The following is a 19395-nucleotide window of genomic DNA, read 5'->3' as shown; positions in this document are numbered from 1 at the left end:
ATCTGATGCACATGGAATTCGAAGGATTTTCTCTTGAAGCGGATCGTTCACCTTTTGCAGGAATCGTCGAAACTGAGAAGAAAATTGGTGCATATTCTGCTTTATTGTTTTTTTTGCTCTTTTTGAACCACTATAGTACCATCTTGACCCGTAATCCATCCATTATTTGTCAGTCTGTCATCTTCCACCCAATAAACAGCGAAAAGGGTTTCGGCAATGAAGCCTACACACAGGTTTGAAAGGTAAACGGCTTGTGCCCATACTGAGCAGCAATTAGGATTCCCACCATCCAACTATCCAATCTTCCAGCCTATTCCGGTTAGGAGATATTGGACGGTGCCAGTGACGTAGGAAACGCCTTGCTAAAGTCTTTCCAATGGTAGGAAAAGCTCGACGTAAAGAGAATCGTCTGAAATTATGGTTGGTGGTGCAATGAATTTTTGGCCGCTAGTCGAACATAGAACATGCCCGATTAAGCCTAGTATGATCAGAAATTTTTACCGGCACTATACGTTCGCTTAAAAAATTTTCATCTAGTACCAATTTCTTATTAGTTCACGAGTTATACTAGACGGGGCTGCAAGCCTGCATGCATGGACCTGACTAGCGTCCAAACGTAACGTGACGAGGGTGCTGGCTGATCCGTTTATCGTTTTGACCGCAGGTCCACAGTCCAAGCCGAGCGGGAGGAGGAGCACAAGCGTGAACATGACTCGTAGGGAGGAGTACACAATAGGCTAACTATACCTCTGAGCGCTCTGTCTGTGGGCCACGCCGTGTTTTCGAGCCGCAATAATTCTGGAAATAATTGGCGCGATTGGCTAGGGCGCTGAGGCTGTGTCTGCTGCGCCTGTCCCACGTGAGTGGACAGAGTGCCCCCTCTGCCGGGCTGGGGGAGGAGAGAGAGAGAGAGAGAGAGAGACCAGCTGTAAAGCGGGGCCCTCCCTCAATCGAGGTCACTTGCGCGCAAAAAGCCACCGCCCACTGCCTCCCCCCGCGGGCTCGCCGGCACGTGCGGCCTATGTACGGCCCGCGTGCGCCGTGGTGATCCTCTTGGCTACGACAAATTTTGCTACGGCCACACGGAAAACACAATAGGCAGGGGCTGGGCAAAAAAGAAAAAAAAATCGAAGCTCACTATCAGATAAGCTCGAATTGAGCTTGACTTGGATCGGTCAGAACTCGTAATCTTCGTGAGTTAAGCATAGCTATACTTTTAATTCATGAGCTTGACGAGGTAATTTGCAAATTACTTGTACTTGTTTAGCTCCTTGGTACAAAGATAACTATATTTCTCATATTTTAGGATTTCTTAATTAATACTTAGCTTTATAATGACATCATGTGTCGGTTTTAATTAGTATCTATTCTTATATTAATATAATAACATGGTAAACTTATGAATTAGTATTTAATGTAACTTGTTAACGAGCCAAACAAGAAAGCTCGTAAGTCAAACCATCCTTTTAAGGCAAAATTTGCTACTAAGGCATCGAAAAACGCGTAATTAGCCGGTGGACATCGTAAGATCACGAATTTGCTGTAGGGCACCACAAAAGTGTGGTAATTAGCTATAGGTCACTCCGACCAATTTTTTATTATTTTTGGGGTAAAAAATTATAAAAATAACGAGATTACTCTCGGTGGCTAACCCGTTATGTTGACTGGGTCTAGTCGAACTAGACCCAGTTGGTCTCAGCGCTGCACCACACCTGAACCCTAGCCTACAGGGTGAGTGAGCATGCAGCGACGGTGACCCAACAGCGACGAGGGTGCATAACGGGTTGGCCGTCAAGGGGCAATCTCATCATTTAAAAAATTGACTCCGAAAATATTAAAAAATTGACCTGAGTGACCGGTAGCTAATTATCACATTTTTATGGTATCCTGCAACAAATTCGTGATCTTACGGTGTCCAACAGCTAATTATGTGTTTTTCGATGTCCTGCAGCAAATTTTGGCTACTTTTAACTGTGCCATTGTTACGTGCAAAGAACAATTTGGTCTAAAAATGACATATCTAAAATAGTTCTAAAATTATAATAGCATCGTTACAATTAATCGTGATGTGGGCGTGGCTGCTGGGGCTTGGGGGGTGGTACGCAGCAATTCGTCGTCCGGTGGCAGCCAAAAGCCAGCAGTGCGGCGTGGGGCCTACCACGCGGCGAATCATTGCGGGTGCAGATCTCGATGGTGGGGTGTTGAGAGGCCCCACACCACTTGTGACAAACGTCTCAGATTCTGGGGGCCGCCGGTCGCCGCCGCCCCTCCGTCCTCTCCCCCCTCCCCCCTCCCGTAGGCGGCAGCGGCAGTGGCGCCGTGCGCGGCGTAGGCCTAGGCCTGCGCTGCACCGCCGCACGGCCGGCCGGCCGGCCGGTCTCACCGTCTCACCGGAAAAGTCGAGGGGGGAAACGAATGGCAGACTGCCACTCTCCGGCTGTCCGGCCCAGCCCGGCCAACCCTCTCTCTCCGTACAGCGGCACAGCCAGTTTCGCAGACGCGGCCGCTTTTGTCAACGTCATTTCCACTAGAATTCGATCTGCCCATTTTCCCACCGGAAATCAAGATATCGATCCGTCGTCAAACTGGGACCGAGCACATCCCGTCAACATGGCGACCCTGATTTGACGGGGTGTTTAGATTAAAAAAATTTTTGGTAGAAGTATCACGTCAAATATTTGATCGGATGTCGGAAGGGGTTTTCGGATACGAATGAAAAAACAAATTTCACGGCTAGGTTGGAAACATGAGACGAATCTTTTTTGAGCCTAATTAATCCGTTATTAGCACATATTGGTTACTGTAACACTTATGGTAAATCATAAACTAATTAGGCTCAAAAAATTCGTCTCAAGATTTCTTTCGTAACTGTGCAATTAGTTTTCTGGTTCATCTATATTTAATGTTCTATTTAGATGTCTAAAAATTCAATGTGATTTTTTTTTAAAAAAAATTAAGAACTAAACAAGGTCTAAGATGCACGCTGCATTTCAAGTCACTAAAATACATAGCGTTTTGGACAATAACTATTTGTCCTAACGACAAATATTAAAAACTAGAGTATGTAATTAGATCGATAAATATATATAGCTGCGAGTACGTTGAATTAGCTACTCTAGACGACGACAGCCGGAGGCTCCCATCTTTTAGCCTAATACGCATGTGTTAAAATTTAAATATTAAAACATAACTTTAGAATTTTTTTATTTTATATTGTTGTTTTTCTAGCATTACCGTCTAAGACCCTACGAACGCAAATGTAAAAGTTTTAACAGCCATTTTCTCTAACACACTCTGTGGCATGTTTTCTGCATATGTCTATCAGATGGTGCCCGGAATCTACAGCCATGCCATGCAAGCACATGGACAGATGAGAGATGAGTGATGATTCCGGTGCAGACTAACCTGATCTCTATCATTTGACGCTAAAAGATAAACATGCGTGCAGGAGATTATACATAAAAAAAGCCGAGCCCGACAACTCGAAGATCCCCGTCGTGGCGTAGCGGCCGCGGTCGACACAGCGAATGGATGTGTACATGTTGCCGTCACCAACAGTGCGCCGGTCGGCCGGGGCATGCAGTACCTTTGCGTTGCGTTGCGTTGCATCGGAACAAAACGGCCAGAGACCTTTTTGCCCTGAAACGTGACAAAAGCTACGTTGCTACTGCAGTACGGTATAGTGTACGTTACGGACTCTCGTCAAACCGTCGTGTTTGAGGACCGAGCGGTGCTCGGTTGTTCAGCCGCGTGGGCGCGCGAGCTGCCGGCGTGTGCGCACCCTAAAATCTTAAGTGTGTGATAGGAACGTGCACGTGTGTGTGCGTGTGTCGTGGTGTGTGTTTACGTGCGTTTCGTGATGTACCCTTTAAAAAAAACCGTCATGTTCCATTTTCATTGCATCGGACATGTACTAGCTGGTGCGCAAATACGTAGCATTATCGGTTGTCTGAGCTAGAGCCTACGGCTGCGTTGTAACAATAAATATAATAAAAATAAACGATAATTCTATAATTTTTAAATAAGAAGAGTAGTCATAAATTTAAAAGCCAATGTCATTAATCATAAGAAAACATGAGGACCACATGTTATATGCTTTTAAATACATCTATTAAGCTAGTAAAGAAAACTTGGCGATATCAAATACACTTTAACTGTTTATACCTTGTCTACTGAACTTTAACTGATCACCGTATGATTCTTACTACTATCTCCATCCATAAAGACTTTATTTTTAAATACTCATTTATCCCACAAAATACTTTATTTCTTGATTAATTATTTCATTAGATTTTAGTAAAGCTGATGATATATGCATTAGAATTTTAAAACAATATGAAACAAATACATTGGAATTAAATAATAATAATAATAATATAGTCTGGAAATAAGTCTTTATAAACAGGCTGAGGCCGCGTTCAATTGTGGTTAAATTATTTGACGTGGAAAACATAGTAATAGATTAGTACCACCCCTCATTTCATAATGTATTGTCTAGATTCATATGGATGCTAATGAATCTAGACATATATATATATATATATATATATATATATATATGTCTAGATTCATTAGGATCCTTATGAATAAATATATATAAAAATTATATATATTTATCAATTAATGAATTAAGACAATGCTAGAGAGTTTTACTATATGAAATGAGAGTAGTACATGATTAATTAATTATTAGTTATAATAAATTAAAAAATGAATTAATATAATTTTTAAGTAACTTATATATATATATTTAAAAAATATATTATTTAACTGTTCGAAAAATAAGATAAACATGTAAATCTGGTCAGTATAAGGCAGAAGAATTGAAGAACTCGGCCCGAGTAATATCTACAAAAATTACTGCCTTGCAAATGGGCAGAAGGCTCTCCAGTAGTGGCTGACCGGCTGAGGCCTCCCGAGTCCCGAGTGCTGTGGAATCCGGTCTCCGCACCCGCACTGGCTGCACCGGTATTATACACAAAAAGAATGCGAAAGAGCCACACCCACACGTACGTACTAGTAGTACTACGAGGAGTATGCTAAAATAGTCGGTGGCAGCTGGCTCCAACTGTAAGGAAAGAGAAGGCTTCTTTGACCGGCGAATGTGACAGCCCATCACCCATCAACAGCAGCAGAGAAGAACACGCGGTGTGTTCTAGACTGAGAAAATTTTTAGAGAAAATGTCATATTAAATATTTAGAAGGGTTTTCGGATATGAATGAAAAAACGAATTTCACGGTTAACCTGAAAAGCGCGAGACGAATATTTTGAGTCTATTTAATCCGTCATTAGCACATGTTGGTTACTGTAGCACTTATGGCTAACCATGTACTAATTAGGCTCAAAATATTCGTCTCAAGATTTCTTCCGTAACTGTGCAATTAGTTTTTTGGTTCATCTATATTTAATACATTATTTAGGTGTTTAAAAATTTGATGGGATGTTTTTAGAAAAAAATTTGGAAACTAAAACAGGCCAAAAAAGCTTCAGCGACACAGCAACCACCGCAGCAGAAAGCAGTGTTTAGTCGGTGAAATGAAAATTTTTACATATCACATCAATATTTGATCGGATGTTGGAAGGGGTTTTCGGATACGAATGAAAAAACGAATTTCACACCTGACGTGGAAACCGCGAGACGAATCTTTTGAGCCTAGTTAGTCCGTCATTAGCATATGTGGGTTACTTGGTAATTATGGCTAATTACATACTAATTAGGCTCAAAAGATTCGTCTCACGATTTCTCACATAACTGTGCAATTAGTTTTTTGTTTTATCTATATTTAATACTCTATTTAAGTGTCTAAAGTTTTGATGTGATGTTTTTGGGCGAAAATTTTTGATAACTAAACGGGACCCAAAAATCATCCATGATGCTCCCCAGTTCGGTTATACAATAGTACTACTACTCATCACTCACTATACTGTTCACATTTTCACACACAGCTGCAGCGGCCAGAGCAAGCCAGCAGCAGTAAAGACCATGCTCAGAGACAGATTTGATTGTACGGTTTCTGACGATGTCCTGTCATACAACATATTAAGTGGATAAATAAAATAAATTTACTTAATGTAAAATTTCAGTTTATGGTTTTATAGACTAACATATCGCTTAAATATTGTTTTAAAATGACTACTTGATTTTGATTAAATGAACAAAGATAAAATGAATTGCTCCCAAAAGGTCTTAGTCCAGTTCCATGGTATAATTAAGCATGTACATCAGTTTTTATCCATATGAATTCCAACTCTCCACTCTCCACTCTCATTATAAATTCTGTCACATTATTATTGTTATCTGCGTGGCGTGTTTTTTTAGTGAGATTGATCGGCGCATGTAAGGCTATAAGTTTAAATTTTAGCTTATAAGCATAATTAGAAGTAGAAGAAAAAATGGTCTAATACTGTAGCAATCCATAGGGTTGACGGTTAATCAAACGACTTACTTATAAACTAAAAATAATTTATAAATAAAAATTTTATGTATGTGCTCTAAATGCTAAGATTAAAAAATATACTGCGATGAAACTTAAAAATTAACTTTAAATTTAAAATTTAAATCGTAATAGTAGTAAGCATAAAGAAAAAAAAATGAGGTGCATAGGAACAGGGAAAAGATGGGATGCATGACGTTGTTTCTGCCGGTGCAACAGCTGCAGTGCAGAGGCCGCACAGCTGTTTGGTATTGATCGGCGCATGTGATGCAGTGTTGTGTGGGTAAAGGCAGTGCCCGTTTCTGAGCCCAAGCCTGAAACTGGAGCACGCATGGTGTCCGTGTTTCTGGAGACCTCTCTCTCTCTCTCGTGGAGACCTTGCATCGCTCAGATCGAGACTACGACTGCAAATTCAGGATCAAGCTACCAATAAGCACAGATTACTCAATTAAATGTGGGTGCGTCATGCGTATGAGTTGGTTTTACAACAAAAAAAAAAGGCTGCCAAAGGTGTGCTCCTTTCCTTTTCTTTCTTCTGTCTTTTATGAGGAAAATTGCTGGGTACTAGTGCAACAAAGCTGATCAATATAGTCTGTCCAAATCATAGGCGATATATAGGCTCCTTGTCATAGGTTTGTCACTTCTTATTAATTAGTAATATATTTTATCAAGGAAATTGTTGTTTACTACCTCATTCCCATAATAACATTATTTTTCGTTTTTCCGTTTGACCGTTTGACCATTTGTGAGGACGTCACGAAGCCTAGGTGGTGTGATGCTCCGAGACATGTCAGCGCGAAATATCTGGATGGATAGGGTCTCAAATTAAACCCAAATAATTACGGTAACCATCCAACCTCATCGCAGACCCCGACATGTCTTGAAGAGGGCACTGCAAAGGCTCTAAGCCATCGGATATGAAATAGAAGACATAACCATTGAAATAGCCACACCAGTCATCTACGTCATACGCCCGTCAACCACTCGATGGTGGCAACCAAAAGCGTACCCCAGAGACTCGATCTCAACAAAGGCATATTCCCCGATTATCTCAACCATTTCAAACCCATCCTCATGTGGGACTAGTCGCCCAGGAATGCAACATAGCCTCACATAAATCATCTCAAGCATGATATCCGAATCATAAGTGGTTCTAAGCATAACGCATAAATAGTCTTAATAAGTTCTAAGTAGTACTTGGCGACAAGCCATACATATTAGTTCATACGGTAAGCGTGCTACCCAAAAGCCCATAGGCAAACCGGCTAGGGTAAATCCCTAGTTAGAACCATCCTGGAAATCACAAGCTGCATCAAACTCCTCATCCAAACAGTCAATACCTGCAGCAGGGTCTGAACCAAAAACAAGTAAAAGAAAGCAAGAAATCAGTACATTAATCAAATTAATGTACTGGCAAGTCGGTGACAACCCTAGCATGCTACATGTTGGCCGTATTCAAGGATAAGTTGTGTATAGGTTAATTTGCATAAATGCCAGTTTTAGTTCACAACATTTTCTCAATGGAATTTTTTTTAACAATAGTATAGAGTTAGTAAAACTTGTAATGTAAATGAATAAATAACACGCGTCTACCCCTCAAGGTAGATCATCACCACTTACCATCATATCATCACCATTCACCGAACTTTACCCAAGTTCACCAACAAAACATTCCAACCATTTTTCAAGTTCACAAAGAGTTTATCAAAATCACAAACTATACTCATGACACTTCCCCATGCCGCTCATGACCGTGAGCACGGCTAATCGATTAGTTTTAGACTCTGCAGAGTTTGTACAACTTTTAAGCCCACATGATATGGTTCGCTCTAGTTTGTCCGATACCCGTCGGTATCACCACATTCTACACATTGAGTGTAATCTAGAGGTCATAACAAAACCGTTACATTGTTTATTGTCTAGCCTTGCACCAGCACGATGTGTGTTTTACCCACGCTACTAGCAAAGTAGCGCCACTAGGTAGCGGGCCCACGCTTTAACCTAGCGCCGTAAGGAACCCTACCCAGAATCCCTCACGAGGCACGGCACCGTTGTATTGGACAGACTGCCCGCTCAAATCATCACATACCACATGTCATTAACCAATCTCAACAAATCACAAGCCATAGGAAGTTCCGATAAGTTACCAAAACCCGGTAACTCATACTCTTCGGCCTACCAAGATGCAAGGCTAAACTCTAAACAACTTAATAGGTTAAGGCCAGCCCATACTTAGCACATGTGGTTTGTACTGTTTCATTAGTTGGTGACATAGAGTGAGGTCTTTAATCGACCCGGGCGAACGCTCCCCCTATCGGTGCACATCTACTACCATATGTACACCACTCGCCGCCCAAGTCTAAAAACAAGTTTCCTCCATTTTCTGTTCACAATACTCACACATTTAAAATTCTGTCCAGCAGCATCAAAATAACCTTTTCACATATAACATTTATTGAAATGAGTAATTTGTAAGGCGGTAACCGAATATATAAGCATATAGCGGCAATATAAGCATAGCATAATCCCAAATAACACAATAATTGTATCCAAGAGCACCCTATGGTTACAACCAGCAAGGATTCAATATTTCAAGGTAGGTTATGCAGCAATTTGGTCATATCTACCATTTCCATATTTATAAAATTTCTTTTTCTAAAATTAATACTAGCTAACATATACATGTTTGCAATAGAATCATTTAGCCCATTAAAACATAGGATCAAAGTGGTCAAAGGAGGGCCTGACTTGCCTTCGTCCGCAAACACCTGAACCTGGTCTTCAACAAACTCACCCTCTTCTTCTTCGACGTATTCTTCCTCTATTCAAAATACGCGTATACGATAAATACAAAAATGCATAAAAACCAAAAATGCATGAAAATGCATAAGACTTATTCAGTGAGTGTGTGCTGGTCTCAGGTGGCCTCTAGTGAAGAAAATTTTATTTTATCACTTTGTTTTACAGAGATATGTATTTAATAATTAAAAAGGTTTAAAAAGGGCTAAGTTTTATTAAGCAACATTTTTGTACAGAAGTGAAGAAAATTACTTTTACAAAGTTACAGAGCATGATTTTAGAAAATTAACAGAAGTGGTTTCACAATTTTTAGAGCTATTTTCAATTTGTTATGGATTTAACAAGCTCTAGGAGACATTTAGGGAAAAACAAAAATAAAGGAAAAGTTTGTACAAAAAGTACCAAGTTTTATATTTTTCTAAAATAGTTGACAGTTCCACGGATCTAACAAAACTGGTTTCACAATTTTCGGAGTTAAAATGAATTTTCTACAAAATTTTGAAGTTCTGCTCATTCTCAGCTAAAAAAAATAGAAATCAGTTTTCAAAATTTAATTTCAGCCGGGCCCACATGTCAGTGAATGGCGTTTGCTGAAGTGAGGGGCGTTTTGCAGAAAGGCCCTCGTAAGATAGGAAATCAACCCGCACTCCCTTGCTACAGTAATATGTGTCTAGTCAGTTTTCGGATAGGACCCTAGCTTTAGTCGAATTCTCCGAAGGAGGTCCCTGGTCGGCTCAAACAAGGGGCAGCCATGGGTGAGTTGGATTTTCAGCTCGCCGGCGACGATCGGTGGCCCGAATCAATTCGAGCGCAAAAGAGAAAATGTAGAGGGAGTCCTTGTGCATCCGTGAGTGGTGGTGGTGAGAGAAATGGTGGTCCGTAGCCCATGGAACACGAGCAACAGCGACGACATGTCTAGGTATGGCCATGCATGTGCGCGTAGTGGCTTGGTTAGTGCATGCAAGGGCTCGGTTAGTGCAAAATAGTTAGTGCCAGAGATGTCTCTACTAGGGTGCTCACCAAGCGAAGAAACGGACGAAACGATGTCCACGGGAGCGGTGAAGACGTTGGCCGGCGGCGAGGTCGGTGACGCCCACCACGTGTTCGATAGATTGCTTCTTGGGCAAAAGAGGCACGGATGAGCTCGGCATGATGTTTCGTCTGAGCACAAGAGTAAATGGGTTCACTGAGGGATGCTAAGAAGGATGACGCGGACGGTTTCTCGTGAGACTCACCTAGGAGAGATTAATGGCGACGTGGGCTCGCCGGCGCCGACATGGGCGCTCGCATTCCGGCCATCCCAAGGGGTTTCCTTCCCGGAGTTCGCTTGGAACGTGAAGAGGCGAGGTAGGAAAGCCTGCTGGCGCGAGGGCTGGTTTAAAGGTGGAGTTTGGACGCGGTGGCTGTGAGCTCGGTCCATGGCCTAAGCTCTGTCCCTGCGTTCTCGAGCCGTGCGACGATGGAACAGGGCGGCTGGGCGCGTCAGGACGTGTGCAGCGTGCCATGGAAGAGTAGTGGAGGAGGAGATTTGGTCTAGGCACGGTGATTTGGTCGGAACGGCCTCGTGTACCTTCAATGGAGTCGTACCCGGGTGGTGATTGGGGAGAATGGCGCGAGGTGGACGATGGGTATGGAGACACGGTGTCTAGACCCATCAGCAGCGTCGGCTAACATCTTAGCTTCGTGGAGAAGGCCCAACATGGCATGGTGGGAAACTAGGGGTGCTGTTTTCTCCACTCCAAGGAAGACGCCCGCCAGGTGTTCGACGAAATGCTTACAAAGAATGAGAGAGGGAGAGAAGGTGGCTGGTGCTATGATGTGATTTCTTGGGCTTCCATTGGCCATGGGGGGCGGTGGAGGCTGTGAGGAGAGAGTGGGAGGCTGCTATGTGGGTCCTAGGGGTGTGGAGCCCACTTGTCATTGAAAGAAATTTGAAATCTGGCTTGGAGGCTAAGTCAAGTAGAGTTGGCTGCAAAGGATTTTTGGAGGATGAGAAGAAATGGTTAGATAGCGATCCAGCGTGTGCCACTCCTCTTGGTGTTAGAAGAAAGTTAGTAGAAGACTTTGGCTGAAACAAAACTTTTAAAAGAGGTTTTTAAATAAATTTTTCGAAGAGAGCAAGTTTGAATCTACTAACAGTTTTTCAGGTTTTTGGAGAGATTAAAATAAATCAAAGAGATAGCAAACCTTAATGAAAAATTTTGAAACTTTGAGGGTTGATTTCTGACATGTCAAGGTATTTTTCAGAATTTTTTGTAGAATTTTTGGATGCACATAAATACCAAATTAATTATTTTTGTGAATATAGGTCTATTATTGCATGTGATGATGAGATGATTAAGATCCAAAAACAATTAAAATCACTCCCAACCACATGATGCATTTAAGTTAAATTTAGTTCTCGGGTTTACGGGCTTGGGTATGTTACACCATTCGTCTTATTTAAAAAATTTATATAAAAACTTAAAAAAATTAGTCACGTATAAAATATTATTCATATTTTATCATCTAGTAATAATAAAAAATATTAATCACAAAAGAACTTCAAATAAAACGAATGGTCAAACGTTGGATACCGAAAAATAAAAAATAAAATTGTTATGAACAGAGGTAGTTCTTGTTTTTTTTTTCTCTCCCCTTCTGGATAGGAGAGAAGGATGTGTAGGCAGATCGCCACTCATCAACCACCGGTGCCCAACCACTGGCTTGGAAGTTGAATGCATCTGGGCCGAATAAGCCTGTACAATGATGCAGGTGCGGTGGCCCAAATCAAATAAAATGTGCAGTTCTTCACGCTGATACATTCTGTCGGTTTGTCTTTGCAATTACTCCTTCTATCAAATCCTTTTTCCCAGAAATTTCATTTCTGAATTTCACATGGTTGATATATGACTGTAGCTGCTAAAAGATGTGCATGCTATTTACTCCAATGTACTGCTTTGTATTTTCTTTTAGAGTTAATTGGATCCATATCATTATAGAGTTAATACCGATACTATTCACGAAATCACATGTGCGACACTATCATTTTGTAAAATTAGGACCATACCACTTTATACGCCTTTTCTATTAGCACTGTTACCCTCTCTATCTATCTCTTCTTCTAGGTAGAAAGAGTTCTCTGACCATCGCCCATGAAGCAATCAATCCAGCGAGACGACGATCATCTCTCCCAGCAGTAGCGCCCTAGAGAAGACAAGCTTAGGGCCACCGATGTCACGCTGCCATCAATGTCCCCATTGCCGTTGTTGCGCCTGATTGTATTTGCTTTGTCTCCTAGATCCCCACTCGTCGTTGGATAGGTGACAACATCGGCCATGAGGCCCGAAGCCAACAAAGAATTGGGAGACATGGGAGCATATGGGGTGGTGTTAGTGGCACATTAGGGGGAAGGATGGCGACCGGTCTGCAAGAGGAGATGAAGATGGTTTGCGTTGGTGGTTGGAGCTCCACGGCCATGGCGAGAGCAATCGAAGAGGAAGAGGAAGGGGAAGGGCAAGGATGATGGTTGTCGATAACGCCAAGGATAGGGGTGAGGGTGACCAGTGTCCATTGGAGAGGTGGCTCCCTTCAGCATGGCAACGTCCTAGGTGGTGTGTGTGCATTGGTCCGCGGAGTATACCAAGGCTGCGTAGGCAGAGTCATGCTCACTCGCGAAGTAGACTGTGATGATCGCCTCTAGCATTGCCATCAAGGACAACATGTTATGGCCGCTAAAGCTTCCGGGAATGCTTCATACGTCACCTTGGCTTGGGCTTTTTGGCTCCCACCTCTAGATGGAATAAGGAAAAGACGGAAACAAAGAAGATGGATGAAAAAACCAACGAGAGTGGTATGGTTCAGTTTTACAAAATTTCAGTGTCACACATGCGATTTCGTGAACAATAATAATTATTCTTAATCGGGTAAATTTGTAAAGACATGGATCCAATTAACTATTTTTTATTTGATATCGTTGACTTTTATAACTAACTATTCATTAAGTTAAAAAATATACGGTTATTATGTGAATTGTCAAATATATTAAGTGGTATAAATAGACCTACTTAATTAAACTATACGCTGGTTCATGGACTAGTCCGCTTGCACCCGTAGACATAACCCAGAAGTTAACCATGTTAAATAAAAACTGGAGGTAGAATCATGCATACGCCGGTGAGATTTCAGAGCGTTCCTTCCGAAAAGTGTTATACAGAGCTACGCTGTTGTGAACACATGATTAACTTGAGTCTGTTTGAAACAGCTTCCATCCTACAAATTCTTGTTCTGTGTTGAGTACTGTTTCTTCAGCAGCGTAGTCCGGCAATAAAATTACGTAAAATTGGCACAAGTTCGTGGCAAGTGGCAACCGACAGATACTGGGGTGCTTCAATCCCAGTTTCGCCCGCAACTTATCAGTGATAAAAATAATTTATACATTAAAGGTTAATCTCTTTTAGTGACTTAAAAGCCAATGTAAAAACTGGCATAAAACAGTTACAAATAACTTAAAATTAAAATTTAATTTATAGCTACGGCTGATAAGATTCAAAGCCAGTGGCAACCGACAGCTTATTGTAAAAACCGTAACACTTATTAGCAACGAAAATAATTATATAGATTAAAAGTCAATGTAAACAATACGACAAAACATTTGAAAACAACTTAAAATTATATTACAATCAGAGCCACACGAATCAGCCTCCCTTGGCATTGACACAGAATGTTTTGGAGAGAAATTCCATGAAAGTTAAAGAATTATATATCACGCGTTGCAAATAACCCCCAGAACAAAAGCAACGACCAGAAGAAAACCGCTTGCAAAAACAATTTGTGTTCCATGTTGCTAAGACAATTTCGATTTACCAAGACGGACAATGTACACAGCGCGTAAACTGAAGCAAACTATGCGTGTATGTAATTACAGTTGCGAACGCTGTGCCACTCATCGCTGGACACAGTTGAAGCCGTTGCACACTACCATCCACACGACGAACAGGACGAGGAACAGCACCAACTCCACGCCGATCACGACCTTGCTGTAGCGCCACCACGACCGCCGTGTTCGCCACCGCGCGCCTTCTGCCGTCGCCGGCAGCGCGCGCGCGCGGTCTCCTTGGTCCTCCTCGTCTTCGCCGTCGTCCTTGTCGCTGCCGGTGCCGGCGCTCACGTCGTCGTCCGGCAAGCGGGAGCTCGTCGTGCCTCCTCCTGCGGCGGAGGCCCGCAGCGCGCGCACGAACTGCCACACGACGGCGTCCACCGCGTCGTCGCGCTGGCGCTGCCGCCGCCTGGGCGCCGCCGCCCCGCTGAACGCGTCGCGGACGCGCTCCAGGAACCGGACCGTCTCGGCGCTGCCCGGCGTGGGGTCAGCCACGGCGAAGTAGGTGCGGCCATCGTCCCCCGCGAGGAACGCGAACGTGCGCCGCCCGACGACGGTGTGGTGGTGCCAGTGGTGGTGCTCCGGCGCGTGGTCGAGGCAGAGCGCGGCCGTCGCGCGTGCAACCTCCTCCGCGTCGTCGCCGTCCCCTTCTGCCTGGAAGTAGGACATCCGGTCCGTCCTCCCCCTCGACGTCACCGCCACGCAGAAGAACACGCCGCCGCCTTCGCCGGCGGCCGCCTGCTGCACCCTTGGAGTCTCCACCTTCATCGCCTCCTCTCTTGACTTCGATCGACGCGAGATCATACACACTCCAAATGGAATCAAGAAGAATATCACCAAGAGAGCTCCTTGTACGTATATGCGTAGACTTGGTCTTCGATGTTGTCAGCTTGCGATGCCCAGAGACAGCGTCAAAACTCAAAAGAGCTTCTTGCAAAGTCTGCAACTGCAACTGGAGCAGCAAGATCCAATATTTTTGCAGAGAAAAGCTGTGCAAAGGAAAGCTGCCAAACCAGCATTAGTTATGCACAATTGCACAAACTATTCAAGTTCTCATATTGCTCTAGTTGCAACAGAAAACGAGCACAATGCAGAGATGACATGTGACTTGTTACTTGCACATGTTAACGAATAAACAACAAGAGAAGGAAAGAAGCCCTGGAGTCTAGGATAGTAGAGCATCAGAAGTAACTTACACTAGAGGAGATATGCAGCGAGAAGCAGCACCTCTGATACGTGGCTTGAGATGTGGTTTTTCACCTTGGAGAAGGCTAATCAAGGGGACACAAAAAGTGACGATTTTTGGCAGTAGAATTTTCGTATCCGGATAGAGGATACCTTTTGGGTTAGGTGAAGTCAAAATGGGAGTGTTTTAGTGCCATCCTGTCTACCTGTGAAGTTTTGGATGTCTCCGTTATGTGTTTTTTGTATAGGTGGAACACACTGGAACTGCACTAGTAGAGAAATGATCAAACTTGCCCAAGCACCAACCTATGCATCACCTCACCTAACACATAAAAAAAATGCAATGCCAAGATAACCCCAAAATTTATCTAGCAATGACAAGTGACAAAGGAATAGAGAACTGCAAAGCAAAACAGCAGCCAAGCCCCTCTCCACTTAACCATCACAAAATAGGGTTAGTTGGCAAGCCGACATAGCAGCAACTTGGTTGTCCATGACCATGACAGAGACTCATTTCTGTGATGTGCACGAACATAGAACAGACAGGGACTCATTTCTGTGATGTGCACGGATGACGGACACAGAACAGACAGGGGTATAGATCAGTTGACTTGACTCGGTTTTATAAATCTCTGGCTGATTTTTTTTGGAAGCTAGAAACTAGAAATGTAACGATACTTTAGACAAAAGCGAGAAAGAAAATAAACAGCGTTTAGCAACTTCCCCCTCGCAAACCACCTAATGCCATACCACCAATTGGCGTTGCAAAAGAGGGACAAAAGCTACGAAAGCCCCCCGGGTCCTTCATACAATGCAATCAGCTATAAAACCCTCGGAATGTATTTTCTCTTTTGTTATCACACCCATCCCCCACTTGCTCCAAATACTTCATTTGCCACATGTTTTAGCAGCCGTGCCCCCACCTGCATTCTTCTCTGCTCTTCCTCCTATTTTTGCAATAACGACCGAACACAAATCAATTCACAGACATCAGATACTATCTGAATTGGATCACTAGGATATTTGTTCTGAAAACAAGCATCGTTTCTAGTATTCTAGATTGTCCAAATCACAGCTATCACCCTTACTACCATCAACTTTCTTGTGTTCTTATCAAAATTCATAAGCCACCCACCCACCAAAGAAATGATTGACATTATTGGCAGGTTTTACCCCAAAAGTGCATTGTATCATTCCAAATGAATTTTGCCAAAGGACAACGCAAAAACAATTGTTCAACAGATTCCTCCTCCTTACAAAATCAACATTTCTTTGCCTAAAAAAACAAAACCGGCATTTCTTTTCTTTTCCTTTCCAACCTCTTTTGAACAAATTATCTTTTGTCAAAATACTATTTCTCAACAATAGCCAACTGAAAACTTTGATCTTTATTGGGATTTTGAACTTCCAAATTTTCTTAAAGACAAAAGGTTGATGCATCTGTAAAGCCCTAAGAAAAGACTTGACTGTGAAGCAACCATTTTTTGTTAATTTCCAAACAATTTCATCTTTGTTTTCATTCAGAGTAATTGTCTAAATTTTGCTTTTAATTTTTGTCCATTCTCTTAGCCTATCTCCTAGTAATGTCCTTCTGAAATTCATCCACTCCCACCCTTGTTGTATCACTTTATGTACTGTAACATATTTTCTGAAAGTTACATTGTATATATAAGGATTTTATTTAGCCAGGGGTTTATTTCCAATCCAATCATCTTCCCAAAAGAGGGTGTTTTCCCATTTCCAACTTTTTTTTCTTACAATATATGCAAAACAGCTCTTTCACTTCCATCAAACTTGACCAAAAATGTGAATCTCCAACTCTATGTTTTTTATATGATAGAATTCTGGAACTCTAACATTTTTTCTTCAAAAGATCCAGCCAAATTCCTTCTTCATTTTCCATCTTCCATAACCACTTCCCCAAAAGTGCAGTATTCATTAACTTAGATCTAGAACTCCCAACCCACCTTGATCCTTAGGTCTACAAATCATAGGCCATTGGACTAAATGATATTTCCTTATCCCTTGATCTTCCTGCCATAAGAATCTAGCTCTAAAATGATCTAATCTTTTTTTTTCACCCCTTGAGGCAAACTATAGAAAGAAAGCATATACAGAGGTATACTACTCAGGATAGATAAGACATCTGGTAAGGTCGTAAGAGTAATGGCCATTCAAGTAAACTACAAAGATTGCCTTCAAGGCTTAATAATATTGTAACAAGTGTGCATGGCTCATTGAATCGCAAGTTAGAGGAGGCACAGTACAGCTACCAGCGCTTTTGCAGTCCTACCGTCCCCAAAGAAGAGAAAGATGCGTTTTGTACTAACATTCTATAATTACCATTCATAAAGAGAGCCATATTATTACATGTATGATGATGAAGTGCATTTCGGATGTTGATTTCAGGGAGCTAAAGCCCAACCAACCTACTCTATCAATAGCTCAACATAACACATTCCCTCTTTGGTGGCTAGTAGGATGGGTACAACATTGGTTGCATAGGAGCTCCATGGCCAGCAAAATTTAACACAGAATCTCCATACCTAGCGTTAACAACAGAACCAAATGCGTGTGTATTGCAATCATACGTACCATTGCTGAACCCTCCATTGCTATGCACGGGTCCAACTGATACTGCTGAGTAAAGCAAATGAACGGCAGGATTAGATTAACAGTGGCATATATGCAGTGCACTACTGTACATATAAGCAGGCCCTGGAGATAATCTCACCTTGAGGGTGACTGTAAGGATAAGAGTTTGAAAAACAATAATCTATTATCCCACCGTTTACCATCGGATACGCTGGTTTATGCAATGTAGGCATATCACTATGATGCACAAACTGGTGTTTCTTTGGTAATGGTACAGGGTTGAGTTTAGGCATTACTGGATTTGATGTTTCTTTGCCATTTGATGTGGGTTTGTCTTGCCCAGAGATCTGTAAAAGACGATGCTAAAAGTTCAGAAGATTGACCATGTCTGCATAATTATATATATGAGTATCAACATGGTCTAAAGGATGTCGAAGAAATCAGAAATTTCAATCTTTCACGAAATAGTATAGATGTAACTAGTGCCCCTCCCCTAACTAATTGTGATCATGTTAGTACAGTTCTATCCTAGAAGCTGGTGATTATATAGAAGCAACACATCCAAACAAATGAACTTATAAAAAGGAAACTTACCGCAAACTTGAGTGGTTTACCATAAAGCCGAACGAGTCCCGAAAAAAGTCGAACAGCATATTGTGCGATTTCCTCTGTTTCATACTCAGCAAAAGCATAACCTTTGGGGCAACTAGTTTCCCTGTCACAGGGTATGTATAGGTCTACTACACGGCCTGCCTGAACAAGAACCTCATATAATACTCTTTCAGTTACCTTTTCATCCAAGTTACCTATTGTGGGAAAAAATGTAATAAAATTATTAAAACATGAAGCATTACTAGGCTAATACAGCAGAATGGAGCTGCTTAGGCTACATGGAACACCAGACTTCCATACTAAAAGATAACATGCAAAAAAATAGTCACCAGAGAGTAGCTAATAAAAGTAGCAACAATATAAAAGGCAATAGACTAGCGGCGACAAATTCGAGCATGCAACGGAATAGTTCAGTATCTCCATGCCTGGTAAGTTCAAGAAACATGTAGAAATTGAAATGTTACTTGTAAAACGAAGTCTAACGATATCAAGGAAAAAGTTCATAGCAACAATAGCAAAATCCCTTCACATGTCTCTCTCGCAAATAAAAGGGAAAGTTATCACACATCGTTTCTGTTCATAAATCGAACGAAAATCAGGAATCCTTTCAACGGCGCTATATCAAGCGAATCGACGATCACCAGTAACCACGCTAGCTGGCGACACCGTGAAAAACACACGAGTCAACCAAACCAACAAAACTAATCGATCGATCGCCGAGGCGTAAATCGGTATACTCCAATCCGAACTAAAACCAAAACCTGGAGCGTGGCGTGGGCTCACCTATGTAGACGGTGCGGGCTGGATTCCTCGCCATGCCCGCCGGATCTGGGCGCGACGGTCTCGCTCGCCTCGCAGTAGCGCCGCAATCAGGAAGACGGGAGACCAAAGGGAAGCAGAAGAGCTGAGCT

General features: G+C 42.2%; 1 protein-coding gene and 2 long non-coding RNA genes across 11 annotated transcripts; 1 reads left to right on the top strand and 2 right to left on the bottom strand.

Annotated features, from left to right (window-relative positions):
- On the top strand, positions 1-1104 carry LOC107305109. Its single transcript, XR_001551197.1, has 3 exons — positions 1-87; positions 174-242; positions 665-1104. It is a non-coding gene; the product is annotated as an uncharacterized LOC107305109 (long non-coding RNA).
- An 8112-nt stretch (positions 1105-9216) lies between these two features.
- LOC107304270 lies at positions 9217-10564 on the bottom strand. Its single transcript, XR_005811114.1, has 3 exons — positions 10470-10564; positions 10255-10395; positions 9217-9256 (listed from the first exon to the last, which is right to left on the bottom strand). It is a non-coding gene; the product is annotated as an uncharacterized LOC107304270 (long non-coding RNA).
- A 3333-nt stretch (positions 10565-13897) lies between these two features.
- LOC102714239 (splicing regulator RBM11-like) lies at positions 13898-19394 on the bottom strand. 9 transcript variants are annotated; one of them, XM_040521305.1, is made up of 6 exons: positions 19268-19394; positions 18467-18678; positions 18169-18219; positions 18012-18083; positions 15289-17917; positions 13898-15081 (listed from the first exon to the last, which is right to left on the bottom strand). In XM_040521305.1, exon 6 carries the CDS (start codon positions 14894-14896, stop codon positions 14159-14161), a length of 738 nt encoding a protein of 245 aa, XP_040377239.1. In that variant the 5' UTR covers positions 14897-15081; positions 15289-17917; positions 18012-18083; positions 18169-18219; positions 18467-18678; positions 19268-19394; the 3' UTR covers positions 13898-14158. The 9 variants fall into 9 exon arrangements, 8 of the variants coding, with proteins under 8 accessions (XP_040377239.1, XP_006645105.1, XP_015699170.1 ...); XM_006645042.3 differs by having other exon boundaries at positions 14906-15096; positions 17873-17917; positions 18012-18219; XM_015843684.2 differs by having other exon boundaries at positions 14906-15081; positions 17873-17917; positions 18012-18219.
- Position 19395: the final 1 nt, after the last annotated feature.

The sequence above is a fragment of the Oryza brachyantha genome, chromosome 1, assembly GCF_000231095.2.
Source record: "Oryza brachyantha chromosome 1, ObraRS2, whole genome shotgun sequence".
NCBI classification, from domain to species: Eukaryota; Viridiplantae; Streptophyta; class Magnoliopsida; order Poales; family Poaceae; genus Oryza; species Oryza brachyantha.
Note: the sequence above shows the minus strand (reverse complement) of the source record. Positions and strands in the feature narration are given on the sequence as shown.